Genomic DNA, 21,861 nt, shown 5'->3' with positions numbered 1-21,861 from the left:
TAAAATGCCCAGGTTGTCTTAGATTGGAAGTATCTGCAGGTGGTTTAGGCACGAACTCGGCTGGGAATTGGACTGAAACAAATAAGATATGGCTTACTTTCTTAGGAAATAAACTGCTTTCCCTGTCACTGCTAGTGCTAAGGTACACTGAGACATCACAGTCTAAATCTGACCCAGTGGCACCTTTTATAATAGTATTAAAAATTACTTTACAGGAAAGTTGCAACTCTGGAATTTTTTATTAGAGTAAAAGAGAATGTAACATGAAATTCAGTGAATTATACAAGTATAATGTAAGGGTAGGAAAGAGTGAAAGGATGAGCAAGTTTTCAGATTATTGCTATTCCACAGTTTCAATTTATTCTGTGTAGTCAAAGAGCCTTTTGCTTGCACTCTTAGCTGGCCTTTACAAAACAGAGACCTCATGAAACACACATCTCTCCACACTCTCCAAAGGCAACGACAGTGTTTTGTGATTTTTTTCTACCTGTAACCTATCTTCCCTTGCTGCCTAGCAGAGGTACAGGAGCCAATTTAGTTTTTCTAGCTGTGTGTATACAAGTAAATAAAGCAGGGCTAGGGCATGAGTTCAAGTATTGCCCTGTGATTATCCACACTGGGGGATGGCTAGCATGATCCCTGGTACCATTTTGGCTTAGACCAGCTAGCACTCTTGTACATATGCCTTACGCTTAGGCACATGCCAGCAACCATTCCCTGTGGAGATTTTGGCTGCAGTCTCCTGGTTTTGGGGTAGAGAAGAAGTTTTGCTGTGTGGATGAGAACCACACACTTCCACTTGGCCTCTGGGACAGTGAGTGGACTCAGTACTGATTTATTTAGTAGAATAAAGGTAGTCTGTGAGTTAGATTCCTTCTTACTGCATATCTTCTTTGTTTTCCTGGAAAGGAAGACCTTTAAGGCTGTAAGGATATCCACTGGCCTCCAATCCTTTCTCACCATGAGATTGCGACAGAGAACCTCTTTAACCTATTCAGTGCTAGACTGTGACCATATTTAATGCTGTTTGTATTAACAGGAATCTCCAGACATGTATTTCTCAGCACCTCTTGGCACATGATGGATGAAATGTGAAGGAAACTGTATTTACATCTTACAAGGGACCACTAAGGAAACACCATGCTGGACAGAATCAGCAGTTGCTCTTCATCCTTCTCTGGTTCCAGCCATCACAGCATTTGGTGCCTGGATGTGAGTAAAACAAAGGGGAACAAGAAAAAGCTATCTCTGCAATGTTATTAGGTCTGTTCATGCACCTATTCTCCACTGCCACCACACTCATACAGAGGGACAAAATCTCCAGTTACCTATTCAGGGTAGCTCACTGCTTTTCAAGAACAGGAATTATTTCAGTGATATATGGAGGTTTATCTAGAAAGTTATATGAAACAAAGGAGAGAAACAGCTTTAATACTGCTTGTTTAGGTTCTTGTAGGCAGGGATCTTGCCTTTCTCTGTATTTTACAGGCACATGAATCCATCAAATAATAAAATACCACAATAAGTAGAGCAGAAAAAGCCAGATAATAGTCTAGTCTCTTGAAAAAAAAAAAAAAAAGGAATGAGATGCCCATCCCTTATAAAATGTCTATAAAATGGCTAAATAGCAAGAAAACAATAGATTGTAGAGGAAACAATCATGCATTGGCCACAGGATAAACAGACACATGATCACTATTTCATCTCTAACTCCTTTTCAAAGACAAAATATATTTTCCCTAACCTTTGGGTGTATTTAGACAGTGAGCAGTCTGTCTAGTAGCCTAGTTCTTATTGATACGTGATAATGACACAAGTATGCATTTTAACAGCATGAAACCCTCGAGGACTACTTCATCTATTGCACTAATCACTACAGTTTTGTCTCAAAATCCTAAAAGGGCAGAACATAAATCCTTGTATCCTCTGATCAACTTGACCTGCATTTCTATTGCCTGCATAGTCATAGTTTAAGTAGGAGTTAAAGAGGAGGGCAGCCTGATGGCTTAGTTTAGCGGGTCGGTGCGTGTCCTACAGATAGGATTTCCATTCCTTCAGTCTGGTTTCCTGGCTTGGCAAAGGCAAGGAGTGTAGCATCTCCTCGATAAGTGGAAAAGAGAATCTCTCTCATCTCTCAGTAGTGACCTCTCCAGTCAATGGGGTAGCAGTGCTGAAAGGAACTCTATAGTCTCTACCGAAGACTAAATGAGGATGGCTACAGGCAAAGGACCCAGTAAAATACAGCAAATACAAACAGAAGGGAGATGTGGAGGATCTTCACTGTTCCAAACAGAAACACAATAATCCTTTTTTTTTTTTCCGTTGATACTGCAAAGTACTCTACTTCTCACTCCATCTTCGCATACCACTTTCTCTTAAAGGAAGGAAATTATGCTTAACTGCAGACACATTGACTATACTTATTTGTCTCTTTTATGTCATGGAAAAAGGCATAAATGCATACAAGTAGTTCCTATAAGTTCTGCAGGCAGGAAGGGGTCTTTAATAGCATGGCAGTCACTTTCTCAACCACTATCTGTGTGTGTATGTGTGTCTGCATGTTACAGAGAGAGGCACAGCGAGCAAGCAGTGTGGCTGAATTTAGAAAGTTATAGATGTTCTCATCAGCCCCATGCAATGCAGCAGAGATTCCTTCCAAAAGCCGAGGGAGCAGAGGCTGCAGACAACAGATGTGAGAGGGGTTCCCATAACTGTCAATTTTCAAAGTGTTTGCATTGAAAAGAGAGGAGGTGCTATTTTGATTGATATTTCAGTCACAGTATATAAAGCAGAGGAATTCTTCTCACCCTCTGCTTGTCATACTGATCTGCATACTCACTCAGCTGGACTTGGGGCTACTACTTACCGCATCTGAAAGGCTGAAACTCACTGGGAATAAAGAATTCTTGTAACAATGCCGGAACCCACCAAGAAAGATGGTAAGCATACCTGAATGTTTCTTAATTACAGGAATTATGAGTACACACACACACAAAACACCTTTTAGACCATCTTACATATTTCAGCAACAAATAATATGTAAGAGTGATAGTCATGTAACATCATTATATCATTAAAGATCACTGATCCTTTTAAACTAAGGAATTACTTTCAGGTAGAGGTATAACAGAAAACTATTTTGCCCTTCAAATATTTTAGACAATAAACAATAGCTTTGCAGAGATATTGAGAAACTCTTGATTGGGCAAATGCTGTATTCACTTTTTAAAGACTGAAGTATTTTTGTAGTGCAATTAGTGGTTTCTCTGTAGCTAAGATATCTAGACTCTGGAAAACAGGGAATAAACATTTCTTATGGTTTAAAAAATCAGTATGTTGATATGTTTTCCATGAAATTTTGTAAGTTATTGAATAGAAAAGATCCTGTTCATGAAACAGTTTTAAGGTTCTAATGAAAAGATATTCTATATGTCTAATGCATAAATGAAGGATGTAGTAAGTTTTTCTGTACTAGTCAAATTGGAACAACACATTTTGCCACACTACAGAAATTATTATTTTATGTTTCAGAAGGAATACTGGCTCCTTTTGTGGTACTGTTAAGTTCATAGCAAAGAAATAGAGTATGTAGTCTGCTAGCAAGATACAGAATTGTCCATTGGAGGCTCTCCAAACAGACATGAAATGTTCAGGGTCTATTAATTCATAACTTTTTAAAAGCCAGCATTTATTTTTTACTACTTTGAAAATGTCAGCTAAATAGATATCTTAAATTTGTATTACTTCTATAGCCCTTCTTTTATTTTTCTTTCAAATTTAGATGTTTTGGCAAGAATTTGTGATGATTATTGTTTAGCATTGATAATATACATAGCTTTTGCAAAACCATTAATGTGCAAACTGTGTATGCTTTGCAAGTGTTGCCAAAGAAGAGGTATACAAACAGGTTCTCTAATGCAATCCCAAATGCAAAACTGAATTTAATCTTAAATATAATCTTGTGGAAAGTATAGAAGTCATTAAACAGCATTTATTTCCCATAAGTTCTGAAAGACCTGGTAGGCCCATGTGTGTAGTTTGAACGAGTACATTTGATTTAACACTGACCTATCAATAGCATTTGCTTTACTTTAAAAGTATTTCTGAAATATTTTCTGGTTTTGTGGAAGGCAAGAGCAGAGCAACTCTCTGGAGCATTATGCTTTTTCAGCACCTCGTTGGGTTGGGAGCATACAAAACCTAAACTTTTTGCATGACTGAGTCTTAAGTAAGTAGTGTTGACAGACCAATGTGATCATTTTACTTACTGGCCCTCCTTAGTGCTTGAGGACAATGATGGATGAAGTATCCTTCTGAAAATAGCTACACCAAGTGCACGTATTAATACAAGAGCCTAATCCTCTATATCAAACCTAGAGCCAAGCCCCTTCTCGAGTGTCTTATTTGTAATTCAAATGATTTACACATGTATTAAGTGTCCTTTCTATTTGATCTGTTATTTGACTGGATATTACACAGTTTAATCAGAATGCATTCTGTGGCTGCCAATTAAAACAAACCCCTAAAGTATTTCTGCACTTTCAAAAGCTATGTGCTTTAGAGAAAATTTCTTAGAAGTCTCATGTTTCTAAAGGTTATTATTCTGTTTCAGACTAAATTGTTTCAAAGATGTTGTTGCAACATAGTGATTTTAAATGCAGCTCTGTGATTGTGTTACAAAATAAGTTTAGCAACTCTGAACAATATTATATTGACAGTGGAATAAATGTGATTTTTGAAAAGTCAATGTTCAGGAACATTAAAAATATTGAAGCCTTCTGTCCTGATAGAGCTAGAGTTCACAAGCAGTAATGAGCTCTGGAAAAGTGATATATGCAGGTTGTACACTGGTTGTTCCTCATTGCACCCTGCTTATTTGTAGCCAGTAGATCAGGGAGGTAACAGGTTTATCTTATTGTACTTAAGAGACTAGCTGCTTCCTAAAGATTTTTAATTGATCAAGAACTCACCTGAGCTGGTGGCAGTACTTGTAGAGTAAGTACAATACTTACTGTATTAGTGGCAGGAGTATTTGGTACCTATAATAGTACAATACCACTGCTACTACTGGTCTTGCTCTACCAGTAAGAATTCAGGTGTCCATCAAATGCTTGTTCTCAAGGAAATTTCCAAGACGTTAAGGATTGAAGGTAATTAATTAATGAAGATGAACCTTGGACTGCCTGCATTCTGGAAGGTACCGCTTGAAGGACTCTGAGAAAATTTTGGGGGGCTTGTTGGTGGACTACAGTAGAAAGCAGAAATAAAAAGAGGCTTAAGTCTTCTGCATCACATGGGCACCTAAGCAGTGTTCTTCTGACATTTCCCAAAGAATCAATCTACGTGAATAATCCCATATACCTTATTCTCTTAGGCCCTGCCAGTTAAAACCAGCACACACAAGAGCAAACAGCTGAGAAATTAGAAACTAGATAACACCTGACTGTTAAGAAAATCTCAGCTTTGCATTTTTTTTTGTCACCGCAGACACTAAAGTACATAGCTAGATTTTTCAGAGGCAGTGGTGTAGCAAGCTCTCTTTTTTTTCAGGCCAAATGCTCTTTAAGCTATTTTAAGATTATTAGATTACCAAAGTGAGAAATTTCCTGACTTGGTGTGAGTGTAGCCTCACAATGCGCTCTTAACAAATAGGATCACCAAATTAAACACACCACTCAGCTTAGAGAAAGTTGTTGGAGCGCTTCAGCTTAATGGAATTTGTCACAGACATCCATGACTAATGATTTAAGGCCCTTATTGTACTGCTAAAAAGTCAAAGTCCTATATATTACATCAACTGTGGCTTCCTTGGAGTACGTGGTCATGTCATTGTACAATAGTTTTGTCTTGGTCTGTTTAAAATTTCCTACCCACAAGGTGAAGACTACATCCATGGGTTAACTGATTCCAGTGGATGACTAGGATAGAACTTCAATGCCAAAGATTTTTACCAGTGCATTTAAATTTAATGGCCTTTAGCTTTCCTGGTGACTAATAAAAGAACCCTCCCTCACATAATTACTTCCTGTAATTTATTGTAATCACTCAGTCAATCTTTCCTCTCCCTCCCTTCCTTTAACCAATATTCATAATAAGAGCTTCTCATTAATTAGGTGCCCTCTTAAACTGTCACAGGCCACGGCATTTGGACATGCCTTTGCATAAGAGCCAAGTCTCTGAAGAGCAACGGTTTCAAACTATTTGTGGGCATCATCCCACAGGGACAGGTGCAAGTCAGTTCCCAGTAGGCAGCTCTGTAAATTTGCCTTATTTATTCTCCCCAATCTAGGAAATAACTCACGGCCATGAGTTAAGTGACCATTCCAAATTTCAAGCCAAAGCATTTATCAGCTGTCTGCCAGCTTCATTTTCTAAGGGTTTGCAAACTCTGCTTGAACACTGCCTGGAGCATCCACATATTGGCAAGGAATCATAATTAAAAGTCATTAAGTATGCTTATTTTAGTGTTTTAGTAAATCTTTTTTTTTAATCTATAAAGAGCGTAGATGTAAAAGTTGTGAACAAAAATATGTGCATATTTTGTCTATTAGAAAGAGAATCTGTAAAATATGAAGTAATTTGTGAAAGGAGGTAAACAAACATTTCAGTAGAGACTGCTTTGGAGATATGGTGATGCTGTTCTCTCTTAAGAAGCCCAGTGGAAACAGCCTTTACTTCTGTTGGCTTTTAAACATAAGTGGTTTTGTTTCTTTGCCAGATCATCCTATAACTATATTTGCATGATATTTATAATATTTAAATCAATACCACAGCCTGGTGTATCAAGATAATAAACATTGTCAAACAAGTTTTCCAGAGCTAGTCATATAAATCATATAAGTAGACATGTAGAGCAGCATTCTAGTAAGAAATCAATCTCAGTATCAAGGTTGGATAAAACTTAATTAAAGTAAGATTATAAGTAAGTAATATCATATTTTCAAGGCTAGGCAATTTTTTCAGAGGTGAAAAAGAATGGAAATTCTGCTTCAGTATATGAATTTAAAAACTAACACTGCTGATGGAAAGTTTTCCTGAAAATTCAGGAACGCAGCATGCGAACATTGTATAACACTGCTTAGTTCTTTCCATGCAGAAGACTGGACCGTATAATCATTTGATTATGGCACCGAACTGGGTAGTGCAGCTACTGCTGTCCTTGCTGCATAGATACATGCTTCAGTGAGGCAAAAGAGAAGTATACCAACATCCATCTTCTATCATCATCGTTTCCCCTGCAGGCCTGACTGTAAAATGTATCCCCATTATTTCTAACTTCCTTCAGTCTTGGAGCCAAATCACACTCAAAGTCAGGCCCATCTATATCGTTTACAAGCACTATATTAAAGTCCCACGTACATGAGTTTTGGTGGATGAGGGAAGGAGGAAACCCTAACCCCTTATCTTATTTTCCCCCTCAATTCTTTAGAGAGTTTCTCTTCATCACCTCTAGCTAATAAATTTAAAGCCCTCACAAACAGAAAGCGAACTTGCACCTAACTGTTGTAATTAGATCTGTTAGGGTGAGCGCCGCTCCCATCCCAAGCCCTGTAGAGCAGCGTCTTCCCGCACAGATCTTGTTGCACTCAGGGAATTGAGTTGTTCTTAGGCTGTGTTTGCCCTCCCATAGCCAATTTCCAAGTGTGGCTCCCACACTTCCTTCTGAGAAACCAGACCACCTCAGACTTATTCTAAGTTTAAGACTGATTTATAATAAGATTAATTTGACTGAAAAAACCCTACACTGGCAAAGAAAAATCCCCAAACTTGATTTATTTTGGAGTTTTTATGTTTTGTTTTATTGTGGTGTAAACTGAAGGAACAGCATTGATTTTTTTTTTCTTATACAAGGCATTAATTTTATTTTAATACTAGTATAGATGGATAGTGCAAGATTAATCTGGTTTACTGTTGTTCTTACTTGAGGTGAAAAGCTGCTGCATCCTGCGCAAAAAGCAGTGCATGTGTGCACAGGAAAAATATTTAATATGATCACATAAAATAAAAAACTCATTGAGTTTAGGAGGAAAGTATGGAGTGGTCTTTCAGCAGACCAGAGGGTGCTTTGTACTTGGCAAAACTGAAATTAGCAAATGTTGCCTTTGTGCCTCCCTATGCTGCACCTGTTGGGAACATAAATAAAGGACTGCCCTGTTCTTTCCCTTCATACCTCCTAAATATATCACTTTAAGAGAGCTTTAAAAAACCCCAACCGTGATACAGTACCCTTCTGTTCCATGAAAAACTGGATGAGTTTCTTCAAGATGAGAAGGTTTGTGGTCACATAGCAAAAAAAAAAAACAGAAGAGAGATCTGGGGAGACTTCTGTTATCAAAACATAAGTAGCTGCCACACACATTAACAGTCCTTTGAAAATATATTGTACAACATATTTCATCTTTCATGAGGGGACATCCAGAGGGTTCCTTGAATTGGAAGAGAAAAACAAGTTTGAAGATAAATTACCTGGGAATATCTCCCTTGGGATAGGACCAAATACTAGACTCTCCACTTGGGGAAAATGCAGAGATGCCACTAAATTAGAGATGCTAATTTAGTAATTGCTCTAGATTGAGGGGAAAAAAGGTTGTTCTCATTCAGATACTAATGTGACTTTGCACTGAATGTAAAAATCTGTAGAAAAAAAAAGGAGAAGGTAAATGGATAGAATAATTAATTTCAGTTGTAATTAGAGTTTTCTCAGTCCCACAGGAAGCAGCTTTGTCTCTTGAGTCCGAGGAACTGTGTGGCTGAGAAACAGCCCCTTCTCATCCCATCCAGCCCTCTCTCTCTGCTCTCAGTCATGACTGAAGGGCTACTTCTGAAGATTCAAAAAAAAAAGGTTTTTCTTTTTCACTGGTGTTAGGGAACCAATATTTGAAGGTATTTTTCCATCATTCACCGGAGGATTCTGATGCACTTTACGACCATTGGGAGATTTTATTCTTTTGCTTTGAAGAGTTGTTGGTGTTTAAAGTGTTAGGGAAGACAGGACTGATCTGACATGAATGTCCATGTTGGTTCATTGAAACAGTCTTTACACTGTCAGGTCCTAACAGTCTTTACACTGTCAGGGAAGATCTCTGGATTAGGAACCAGATACCCAATTGGAAGTGTGCGCAAATGAACTAGGTGTCCCCGCTCCCACTGGAGTCACGGACAGCAGGTCATGACAGTGAGAGGAGCCTAAACCGCCGCTCAGCTGACCAACCAGCAGTTGTCTAAACATAGATGCCTAATGCCATATGAGACACTCTAGGATACACAGAATACCCATTTTAGGCTGGCAGATATGACTCGGGACCTATGGGAGGTCTGCAATACCCTGGAGTAACAGCTAGAAACCAGAAAGGTATGCTACGGCATCTGAATGTCATTGATCACCTGTATTTAAGAAAATAAATTGAGCCATAAGCAGTTATTTCATGGTGAATAAAATCTAATTCCATTGATTATCATGCTAACTTGGACTTCTAGGTAACACCATAGACACATTCATGTGTCTCCCTTTTTTTCTGAGTACCTTAACAATAAGGCTGCAGCGTTATCCTCTCTAATTTGTTCAGTTAGTGTTTAAGGATTTTTTTTTGCAATGGGTAGTTTTATAAGACAAGGAGAGAATTCTGCTCCAGCATTATTTGCACGTGATACTCTGATGTTCTCCCTCAATAAATGAGGGAGTACATTGGGCCCAGATTCCCTTAAGCAGAGGAGAGTACACCCTTCTGTAATATGCTGGGTTGACTGATAAAAGTAAATTTATTTATTTATTTTTTTAAAAAAGATGCTACTGCCATTTTGTTTTGTTATTGGGGAGGTCCAGCTGCTTTTGCTTTTGTTTTTGTTTTTGCTTTATTTTGTATAAAAAGGAGTTAATATATTTTATTTCATGGCTAAGATTAAGAGTGTTTAAACCAACACAAAATTATTTTTTTTTTAGCTCCCAGGGCTCATGGAACTAGCAGGTAGTTCAGTCAAGATGAAGATGCTAGTAGAAGAGAGTGAATTAGAGTCAAAATCCAGTTCTGTGTCCACCAGGGTTTTATGCCCCAGGAAGCCATTCTAGCAAGCATGCTTAGGTAAAAGCTTCAGCCAATCTTCACCACTTCCTGAAATGCTGTATGGACAGAAAGAAAGCTACTATGGATTCAAGAAGTATGAAGATAGATTTCTGCTCAGAGAGCTCTCAGAACCATAAAAAAAATGCAGCATTCACAAAACAGAAAGGTTTCTTTCTGGCTTCCCTCCCCCATTACCTGTGCCTGTATTGCTAATGGCATTTCTGCAGAGCAGTCAGTGGGACCTAGGCTACGTGATGCAATATCTCTTACATCCACAGGGCTTAGAACTGCCTCTTCTGAAGAAGACCAATCCCACCCACAATCCTCTACTGCTTGGCCAAGTGTATTTATGTGTATTTTCAGTTTAAAGTGCCAAAATAACCTTTGGCCTCTGCTGCAGTTAGCCATGGTGGTGTTAGATGTCATAACACTGAGATGTTGCATGCCCTGCTCTCCAGTAGCGCAAGATGGGGGTTAATTTAGGACAGTAGACCTCCTGGAGCAGTGTCAGAGGGTTGTTGAACAGAAAGTCAAATATAGGACAGTCTCAGAAAAGTTCCAAAATTCAAAAAAATTCGCCGTCCTAAAAATTGCTCCATGCTCTGCCTTGGAGTAAAAGTTCTTTGTTTCAGGAAAGACCCTCACAAATATGATAACTTGCAAGTCGGTCAGTGCAAGTGACCTTTCACTGCAGTGCAGGAAGGTGCAGTACCAGGACCTGGGAGCATGGCTGGGTGACTCATTCCACACTTGAGAGCCTGCCATGTCCCATCTCCATGCTCCCTAAAGTGTACAGAAACTGCAGCAACAAGCGAGTCCTGCTGTATCTTGCAGCAATGGAACATTGCTCTCCCTTTCCTGGAGATTAGGAAATATTTCTTACATAATTTGCTATCCCCTGGCCCTATTACTAATTGAAAATAGCATGTGATCTACTTCTTAGGGCAGTTGTCCTTATATGTGATGGCTCCAGCAAGTTATTTTGATCAGGTGATTATTACAAAAACCTCTGTTCTAATTTAATTCTCTGTAGGATCAAATGGTGATTTTAGCGAGCATCTGAAAGTGTTGTCCAGTAAGCAGTACCATGATGCTTCCTGAGAGGGGGCTGTATTAAAATACACACTCATCACGACTTTGCAGGCTTAGAATAACTTCCTAATTTTGGTCATAATTGCCAAGAGTACGTTGCAGTCATACACAGACATAGATGAAGATTCCTTTTTCATACAGATTTCTGTTTATAAATCTTAGGTCTGTGTGCATAGACATAAATTGCAGAGACATTTGCTCCACTTCTCATTATTGAACCATCTGGATGGAACACATTAGGTGTGAGTTGAGCAAAAGCAACTCACAAACCAACTCAAATGGTTACTTTTTTCTTGAATAGGAGCCATGCTTTGCTCAGCCAGTATGCAAACCCAGTCCGAAAGCCTATTCCAAATTTGGTCTTCTCTCAAAGCACTGAAGTTGTGATGAAATTAAACTGAATACAGATACAGCTAAAACTGAAAGAGACCCCAAATTAAAAGCTTACCGGTTCAGTTGATGGGATAGGTCTTACTCCCTGATAGTCACCTACTCCAGTACGCTAGTGGGCTGGAAAGACCCATAAGACATAGTTATTGAACAGTACTTGAATTCCAACCTTTGGGTATTTTTGTGTTCATTTTTATAACTTTCTGCCATGAGATCTTTTCTGTGCAAGAGAAATGCACAAATTATGGCACCTAGCATCAGTTCAAACTGTTCTAGAAGGAAGAAAAGCTTCCTTTTATCAGTCTGAGCTGATTGTGCTAGTGTGATAGGGCCTTTCCCTGTTTTCTGACCTGAAATAATGAAACATTTCAAACCATTTGCACACCTGAATGTACACAGCATTGCATTTCTGTCCTTTCTCAACAGCTTTATTAGTTTCCAGTACCTCTAAAGAATTGTTCCTGGCAAAAATTACAGAAAACTTATCTCTGGTGATGTGGAGAATATCTATGGCTAGAGATATCTAGGAACAGCCACATGAGGAATACCATGCAGATGGAGTAATTCATTGGCTAACAGCTTCTGGGTCTCGTGCTGTGATATTCATATAGATAGATACACGTACACACACTGTATCACATTTGGCATCTTCTGTTTTTATAAGAACATAGTATCTAGGCCAAAAACCTTATTTTAGACCCAAAGAGGAGCGTAATACCAATGGAGGCTGTGGCTGCCACTCCTCCACAGATGCAGACTTCAGTGAAGGCACAGAGGGTCAGATGCCTGATGACATTTTTTCCATGGCATTCCCTCCAGCCTTACTAATCTTTCATCTAAGCTTTCCTTAGCCCTATTTTTAAAGGGGAAATCTGACCTCTGTCCTCTGCCCCTTTTTCTTTGCCCTTGTTTTGCATTTCCATGTTTTGCAATGAAGGTTTCTCTCTTACCCAACAGCTTTTTTAGCTGGAGAAAAAGTATTTTCAGTGAGCTGTGACTGTTATTCACAATAGCATCTCAAATGCCTTTTGCTGTCATGCTTTGTAAGAGCTTTCTTTTAAACATATCACTTGCTGATTTGCTGAGGCAAACCCTCACAGTTTGTCTGCAAACATCCTGCTGTGATGTTTTCCCTAAAGGCAAAGTTAAGTGATTTATTTTTAGGTGAAGGCTTATAATTCTCACAGTTATCTTCATTGCTGCAGAATTAGATTGAGAAGTAGAAAATATAACAGTATTAACACAGAGAAATATATGTAATTTCGTATGCCTAACACCCACAAAGGGACATATGTGACTTTCATGTACATAAATATTGCTGCACGATCCACCAAAGATTTGCCTAGTGCCATAGGTCTCTGGGACCTTAGATCTCCTAAATTTTTACCTACAGAAAAAGTCCTTTCTCTCCACTTGTGCAAAATACTTCTAAAGGGTTTTCAATACAATGCTGAATTCCAGGCATCTGAGCAACAATAAATATTTATATGCAAACAAGCTTGCAAAAAAAAAACCAAAACAAAACTCCCAAAGTCAGTACATATAATTCTCATTAAATAAGTACGTTTCTGAGTTTTAGGGTAACTTCTGATTCTTTCAGTGTTTGATATCAGCAATACTGCATCTCCGACAGAAAGTTTTCTTGCATTGCCAGTTACATCTGGTTTCTTTTTTTTAAATTTTTTTTCCACAAGCCTGATGACTGAAAATTAGCATTGGGTAAAAAATTCAAGTTGACGTAAGTAATGGATTATTAGTCATTAGCTACTAGAAACGGCCTCTAATCACCCACACGTCTGACAGCCCTGGGTCAGGGTTCCTCGATGCATTCTGTAAGACATTGTCTCGCAAGAGGAGGCAGAGTACTGGAGTGCGGATGGCAGGAGAGTGCTCTTATCTGAAGGAAGTCTGAGAAGACTCTTCCTTCTTGAAAAGATCACAGAGTATCAGATTATCTGTCACCCACTGTCAAATAGACTTGAAGCAAATGCTTTTCTTATTTGGTATTTGGACACAGTCATGACAGTGTTTAGATACAGTTGTAGTACATATTACTTTGATAAAGAGCTGATAACAAGCTGATAAATTCAGTCCTGGGGAATTTCCAACATGTGCATGTTTGGTTTTGTCCTGACCCTCAAAGAAAAGCTGACATTTCAAAAAAACTAGGGAATGGGAATACCAGCAGATTTTAATTTTAAATTTTTGAAATGTTTGAGTCTGACACTTGGTTAAAATGAAACCTATCAGCACATCTCAAATAATTCCTTGTAATTTGCTGAAATAAATAAGATTGCATGAATTCACATCACCACAGCTTTATGCTGATGCCCTCACTTTTCCCTAAGAGTCAAGCTCTCTAAGTAGAATGATTTCCCACTGTCCGCACATCCTCACATGGCTCTCAGAACTAACTTGGATGCATGGAACAACAGGAGATGTAGTTCTTTGTGGAACTCACTCCACTTATGCAGAGCATTAGGTACATAATGTGATTTCCATAAAATAATACTGCAGTTGATTTTCTCGATTCAGAGAGAAGTATTTCAGGATAGCTCAGCAAAACAACAGTGCTGTGATTTGGGCTGAGCAAGAGTGAAGACATTTTTTCTACATTAGGAAAATGGTTCCTGAGCTGGTTTGGAAATTAATCTAGACAATCTGAAAGGAAGTTCTTCACTGGTTAAGCACTCATCTCTTGAAATAACTCCCCTTTCAACTTTATTGCTGACTTTTATCCTATAATTAGAAGTGCAACTGTCATTGAAAATATATTGTTAAATTTGAGGAATAAATTACTGTCATTCCTGAGCAGCAGTTCTTTGTTTTATGAAGTTTTAAATCTAATAACCTGGTCCACTTTATTATGTTTTGCAGCTTTCAGAAAGGAAGTTAGCATTACTCAGTGTACTGCTGTCTCTGGTATCATATTGTGGTGTCTTTTGCTTTATTTTTTCCCTAGGGAATCTCTTGAACTAAATGTTTTGCTTCCAGAGAAAAATTATTAACAAACTATTTGTCCTGGTTCTGGCCAGGATAGAGTTAATATTTACCTGAGCTGGGTGGAGAACTGAAGCTGGTAGCCCCTATGGCTGGGATAGTTAACTAATTAGCTAACAGCTGGGGTTAATTTACCCAAATTAGCCAAAGGGCTATTCCATCCCATCTGACATCATGCTCAGTATATAAGTGAGGAGGGTGCTGAAGGGAGGCCCCTGCTACTTGGAAGAGACTGGATGTGGAGATCTGTTGTGAGCTATTGTACTGTATTTGTGTTCCATCACTCTCTTGTTTTCTTCTGTCATTATTGTTAAATTTACTTTTTGTTCAATCTCAACCTGTGTGTTTGGTTTTTTTTTTTCCCTGGTTTTCTTTTGTTTGTCAAATCTCCTCCTATTCTCTCAGAGAGTGGGGGGAGTGAGAGAGAGACTGCGTAGTCTGGTCCCTGTTGGGGCTGAACTACGACACTATTTCAAGGAAGAATAGGAAACAGAATAAAGTCTATTGATTGCTGTACTTTTTTACATGTGATCAAACTTTTCTGATGAGTGAATTAACTGATTTCAGTAAATACATAACATAACATAACATAATTTCCACACTTTTCACTATGCAAATATTATAGGGAAAACATGCCTACTACAATTTTTTTTGGTGACATTTGGGATTGCATACACCTCATTTTATAACAAGTCTTGCAATGATAGTTGCAAATAAAAAGTTTTTATTTGCAAACATGGAAATAAACATACCTAACACATCAAGATGTGGAATAAAAGATAAATCAATACAGCCACAAACAGACTCAGGCCTGGAGAATTTTTCAATAGCTTTGCAGGTACAGCTGTGGTGACAAAGCCTTCTCATAAAGATACAGTTATCATGGCAAACTGAACAACCTTATCAGCACAAGTCACTTTGGAAAACCCTGTAACACATTTCAGCAAAATCCCTTTGCCATATAAATGGTGTAACAAGCAAATCTTTGCCTACAGTATTTTACAGGATAGATAGCATCACAAAATGTCAATTTCGGAAGTTTAAGAAAAAATTTTAACTGCAACTGTGAAAAGCCCAATGGAAAATACTTAGTCAAAAAAGTTCAAATAAATGTGGCCCTCAAAGTGTAATCTACTGCTGGTCTGTGGTCTGCGAGATACAAGCATGAATACTCTTTTTTCTCTTAGATGCACAAGTGCTCAGGAACTAACTTTTATGATTAATTTCTTTGAAATAATATAAAAGAAGAAAGATACAATAGAAATACAAATGGAATTTAATTAATCCATGTTGGTGCCTTGTAGGCCAAGGAGGTTAAAAATGATTTTAAGAATGCATGGGAAGTTGATAACTAGACTAAAGCCACCAACTTTAGCTTTATTTATCTATTTTAAATACTGTTAATGCTTGGCAGCATTCTAGTTCCCAGTTACAGTGCATATGCAACTTCAAGACTGCCTAGGAAGTTTTGCACCATCTGATGGCTGCCTCCTTCTGACCAGAAATTAAATATGGGGGCGGTTAATGCATGGATGACGTTGTCCTTTCCTGGACAGTCTACTTGCACAAACAGGAGAATATGGGTGCACCATCATATATTTTATTAAAGAAATTACTTTTGTTCAAGCTCATAGTTACAGTATCCTTTAGAGATTAATTCCTGTATGAAAGCAAAGTTCTCATAAGAAATAAAAAAAAAAGATGTGGAAACTTACATGTGATCAGATTTGACCTAATGGAATCATTTTAGGAAAATAGAAACAGCAAGGAAAACACACTAAAGCAGTGGTTGTTTTATGCACTTCCATACTTATGGATGGCAATGAAGACAAAATCTGGAGTCACCAATTACACTGCAGCTCCTCAAGTGGACCTATAAACTATTTCTTTGGTGTCTAATCCACTGCACAGGAATTCACTATTACTAAGCTTTTGTTCCACGACTCATTCAGTTTTTCAGTCCTTTAGTCAGGGAACATTCTGCATTTGTCATATGATGGTTTGATTGGATCCTGTGGCCCCTAAAATTCTTTATAATTGGAAGTATTTAGATTATTCCTGAAACAGGAGTATTGTTGGTGAGATTATATACTGAGACTAATTATTATCCTTGGTTTTGTTTTTTTCCTACAAGCTGAAATTCAATAGGAACAATTTGGAATTTTAATCATATGTAAATCTAAATTTTTAAGCAAACTCTTTATTAAGTTTATTTCTTCTCCAGTCCCTACCTGAAGATGCATCACTGGATTATGACACTTTTAATTGTTGGAATATAAAAATAATTTCAACTTCAGTGAACATGTTGATTTGTTCACTTTGTGAATAAGACACAGTATTTAACCTAAGATTGTTTTCATGTCTAATCAGAAACAGTCACAGCATGCCAAAACAGGCAGTCTCATCTGTTTACATCATAATTACAAGTGGAAATAGAAAATAGAAAGACATTAATAAATTTATCAATCTGGCTCCATCACACTCTTGGCCACAACAATAGTCATCTCAGCAGCCACCAGAGCACCACTGCTTCTTCACTCCAGTCCTTCAGAACGACTTTTGTTCTCAGGACCAGGGATTAAGTCTCTTTAGAATACTTTCTCTAGCTTTATTTTAAAAGTAACACAGGAAATGTCCATGGGCATTCATAAAAAAGATAAGGATTTCAGCTGGTATTACAGTTTCCTGCTTCTACTCAGACTGGCAACTGTCTGCAGAAGTTGACGCAAATAAGATTATTTCTCAGCAGAGAACTGAGACTCCTGAAGCAGCGGGCAGACCCTGTCTGCTTGACTGTGCTCAGGTTTTGCCGAATGCTGAATATTCCACTCTTTATTGACAATAATAGTATTTACTTTAATTTAAGTCCAACTAATCTCATTAAGAGTGCTTTTATTGATTACAAATTACTTTGAATCAAGCCCTCTGTTTCCCACCTCATTTAATCTGGGGTCTGCTAACAGTAATGTTTCCCAATGAAATGCTCATCATGCTCTGGTAATCTCTATAGTTTATTGAGCAAGTTCCCATCTTCCAAAAGATAAGGCTATGGCTTTTAATCATATAACTGGTGCCACTATGACTCTGTACTAGCCTGGGTGAAGCAACTCACAAAAAAAATGGTCAAACCATTTTGAGCCATTTATCTTCTTCAGAGCACTTTTTTTTTCTGCAGGGAATGTAAATAACGCTTGAAAGGAAAAAGCTTTACTGCTCTTCTCTGCTGATGATCTGGACATGAAGTTTGTCAAGCAACTGTTCCACTCCTTGGTCCTTCCTTGCCCACCTACTTCAGCAAAGCATTTACCCCAGGAGAAAGCCATGGGCCACAATGGCTCATGGCACAATGTCTTACAGGGGCTGTGCATGGGACAATCATTATGCATGACAACTGCATAAGGGCTGGGGTGAGCCATGCTCTCTCCCCAAACTAGCATTTTGTGTATTTTTGTCTGACTAGCAGAGTCAGCACTTTAGGAATGCCTACGTAATAGTTATATTTGTCTGATCCCTTCAGGCTATGTCTGCAAGCTTAATCCACCTACTTAAATTTGACACAAGTTGACAGGTCTTTGTGAGAAAAAAAGCATTAAGTGACCATCCTCGTGCTCTTTGACATATAAAAGTCACTTTAATATGCTGCCATTACACTGACAGATATCATACCTGTATCCATGGTGACGCAGTTATAGTCCTGGTTTCCCTTTCAGGTAAATGGGAGTAAGCCCTCTGGGTGAGATCCTGAATCCCTTTGCTGCTCAGGCCAGAGTCTTTACTGGGTAGCAACCAATCTATGTCTAACTGCAGGGAGAAATTTGTGCAGGAGACTTTACTCCTCCCTCTTGTGAATGTTCCAGTCCAGTGATGGTGAAATGCTATCTTTAGACTGTGCAAGCCCTGATTTAATGCTCAAGGTCATTTCTTTCACCTAAGGAGAAAAAAAAAAGAGGGAAAAAAAAAAAAGCACTACTCATTTTCCAATATCATTGAGAGTTCCTCAGCCTACCCAAAACAAACCTGGTCATGAGTACAGAGTTGCAGGATGAGAAGGGTTACCCAGACAGACCTCTTTCCCAGTATGCTTGCTGATTACCTGTAGCTCTTGAATGGTCTCAGCTGCAAGCCTCCACAACACTTTGCTCCCAGCGCAGTAGTAGAGTAGGACCTAGAGGTTGTTTTAGAACCATCAATATGCCTCGTTATGTTTACACTCCAATGTGAAAAGTAATATATATGATGTAAGGGAGTTTCTATGCTTGTTGCTGTCACAGCAGCCAGTAGAAGTGGGAATTTAGAGCCCTTGAAAACTGGCCACCATACCTCCCAGTTCTCTGCCAAAGCTTCTTGTGGTTATTGCAGGTCGGATGTCAGTGCAGCCAGACCTAAAATGGAATTGAAATTTTAAATAACGATAGTCCCAATTTAACACGGTTCTTAAGCATTTCCGTAACTTTAGTGCACGGGTAATCTTATGGAACTTTTAAAAGCTTAGTTATGTATATGCATAGCAAGAGATTTAAAGTCTTATTTTATCTGAAAAACTGAACATAGTATATGTGGAACAGTGATGGAAAATTGTTGGTAGTGGGTCAAGTTGCATCTCCTGCTGATTTTCAAGAGCGTATATGTGCACATATAATTATAAATCACAAATAAAAATGTCTTGGCTCTAAGTGCTCGTATCCTATGTCAAACTGGATCCTGAGGGCATCTCATGACATGGCTGAGGCATGAAAGCATTTCTGGAGATGTTATCTAAGTGACAGTTGTGCTTTCACTTTATTTGCTAACTACACTTCTTAATATACCATCCTTTCTGAGTAGCCTTGTTGAACTGACTGCTAAGTTAATTCCTTTTCTTTCTGTAGAATTATATATAGCCAGCTGCTTTACAAGTTTCATGACCAACAAATAACCCGAGGTCTGAGTTTAGCACAACACAACCCACTGAAATGCAACATTCTTGGCTTCTTAAATAAAGAACTGCAAAGAAGAGACCATTACCTTCTGCCTTAGAAAATGTGAGGCAGAAATTAACATTAGTTGTTTAGTAGAAGGCCCAGTTGACATTATGGTATCAAATCAGCAGTAATTAGACCTTCAATGCCTCTTTCCCTTGTAGCTCAAGAGGCATCATTACAAGCCAATGAAGAACACTTCTTCTCCCAAGGGGCTGAGGAGTGCATGCTGGAGGCAACTTTCTCCACCGCCAGCCCCCCTGACAATGCCTTGACAGAGCACCATATTAGGCAATGGGGCTGTTGGGAATGGCATCTGGGGACTCCAGTGAGCATGCCTCCTAGGGAAGGAGCACAACAGTAAGCTGCTGGTTGAGTGCACAGAGCCCTTTCCTGGCTGACAAGCCTGTTGCAGAGGTCAGCCAGAGAAGGCTATCATTCTTTGGGGAGGTGGAAACTACTCGGTGCTATTAATGGGTTTTTTCCTGGCTGTCCTCAGGAATGGAACTGTAAGCCAAGCATGACCATGAAAGGGGTCGCACATGGCCAAAAGATTATGTTGAAGTATCTCCCATGTCTCTGCCACCCTCAGTGCCTGGAACTCTCCCCGTTCCTTTTTTCCTCCGACATCATACTTCAGGTCTGTCCCCTGAGCTCAGTTCTTGCCTCAGTTTTCCTAGCAATAGCTCAAACAGCCTTGAACTAAGGTTTAGCAAAGAAACCACTGACTTCTTGGTCTGGCCTCAGTCATCATCCCATCACAGAACTGCAGAATAGTTGAGGTTGGAAAGGACCTCTGGAGATTGTTTAGTCCAACCTCCCTGCTAGGAACAGAGCCATGTAGAGTAGGTTGCCCATGATATTGCCCAGATTTTGAATATCTCCTTCTATGTCTGCATGTATGATCTGAAGTTTAGACTATAATAATAGTGTTTCACGTCTGGTCTGTAACGTAGATTTTGGCTAACATCTGTGACTACTACTAGGTAAGACAGGTCTGGAAAGATGTGTGATTTCTGACCAACACTACTGTGTAATAAAGCCATGAAATACCTTTGAAAAGAAAAGGAAAACTGATGGCAAGTCCCTCAAAAGGCTCATAACCATTTCACCTGAGCCTGGAAAGTGCTTAGTTTGGTGAGCTTTTGTTTATAAATTTGTGGGTCTTGCTAGTAAGTCAGGGAGAATTTTCTAATTCAATCTTTGTAAGAATACTCCTTCTTTCTAGCTATTACATTTCAAAAAGACAAGTATGTAGTCAATAATTTTCTGCCACTACTTTTCCATGCCAGAAATAGACTTCCATGCCACAGAGATGTTATTTTGTTCTCAGTGGAAGCAGTGAGAAATGTCATGGTAGTAAAAGGAATATGGATATGTTCTGAGATGTACTTTTTGTAACGGAATTTTCATATTTTCATATGAAAAAACTTCTATTTTCCTAGACCACAAAGCAAAACTTAGTATGTTAGTAATTAGACCAGAAAAATAAATTGCTATGAATCTAAGTGAAGTCATTTTATTATTATCAGACTCTGTATCTATTGACCTTTAATATACATTCTGCCTTTAATTCCATATAATGGGTGCTGTGACCAGAACATACAGCACTGAGCTCTTTCGCTGTAGAGAGCAATTCTCTTTGGACTCTTACAAGGATTTGTTATAGCATCCGTGTATGTGGTTGGAAGTTCCCAAATCATATAAAATTCACACACTCAGCTTAAAATTATATTCATACTAAAAGTATTCCTCCCTTTTAAATATTAAATGGATTTATTAAGAATGAGAAGCATGTTTCAGTTATATTTAGACCTGCATGCAAAGGAATAGCCTTACCAACATTTCTGTGTGACAGAAATTGAAACTTTATTTCCTGAATATGACCTGAGGTGGGGTCCCAAAGGTTAATACCCATAACATGACAAAGGTTAGTAAGAGCCATCTACTGTTACAGTTAAGGATTTCAATCTTTTAAACCTTTGCTTGTTGCAAGTAGTTGAACTATAAGTCAATGCACTATCTCCAATAAATATTAATATTTTCAAGCAGTTTATGGTCCTAAGGCTTTTAGAGGTCGAAAATAAGATTCTGTTAACATTTTAAAAATAAATTTTATCTATTTAATTTGTTCTTATGTTTCTAGATCAGAGAACATGTCATCCCAAAAGGATAGTATCTAACTAGGATAAAAAACTTTGTTTCTGTATCACACATCTGAAAGGGAAGTGATTTAGATTGAAAACCATAACTGAAAGAAAGAAAAATCAAACATACTGTAAGACCTACGCAGGGAAACTAAGCTGATATTTTTACTTTCTGCTTGCACTGAACACTGAACTCTAGATCTAATGGTGTGG

At 38.4% G+C, this 21,861-nt stretch overlaps 1 protein-coding gene across 3 annotated transcripts in view; it reads left to right on the top strand.

Moving 5' to 3' along the window:
- Positions 1 to 2,822: 2,822 nt before the first annotated feature.
- MYBPC1 (myosin binding protein C1) overlaps positions 2,823 to 21,861 on the top strand; it is an 82,958-nt gene continuing 63,919 nt past the window's right edge. For all 3 annotated transcript variants that reach the window (XM_086754512.1, XM_086754504.1, XM_086754494.1), the window contains exon 1: positions 2,823 to 2,939. In XM_086754512.1, the coding sequence (XP_086610638.1) occupies positions 2,915 to 2,939 (25 nt within the window). In that variant the 5' untranslated portion in view covers positions 2,823 to 2,914. The remainder of the gene's footprint in view (positions 2,940 to 21,861) is intronic.

The sequence above is a fragment of the Chlamydotis macqueenii genome, chromosome 1, assembly GCF_036417535.1.
Source record: "Chlamydotis macqueenii isolate bChlMac1 chromosome 1, bChlMac1.mat, whole genome shotgun sequence".
NCBI classification, from domain to species: Eukaryota; Metazoa; Chordata; class Aves; order Otidiformes; family Otididae; genus Chlamydotis; species Chlamydotis macqueenii.
The sequence above is the reverse complement of the archived record's forward strand: the minus strand, read 5'-3'. Positions and strand labels throughout refer to the sequence as shown.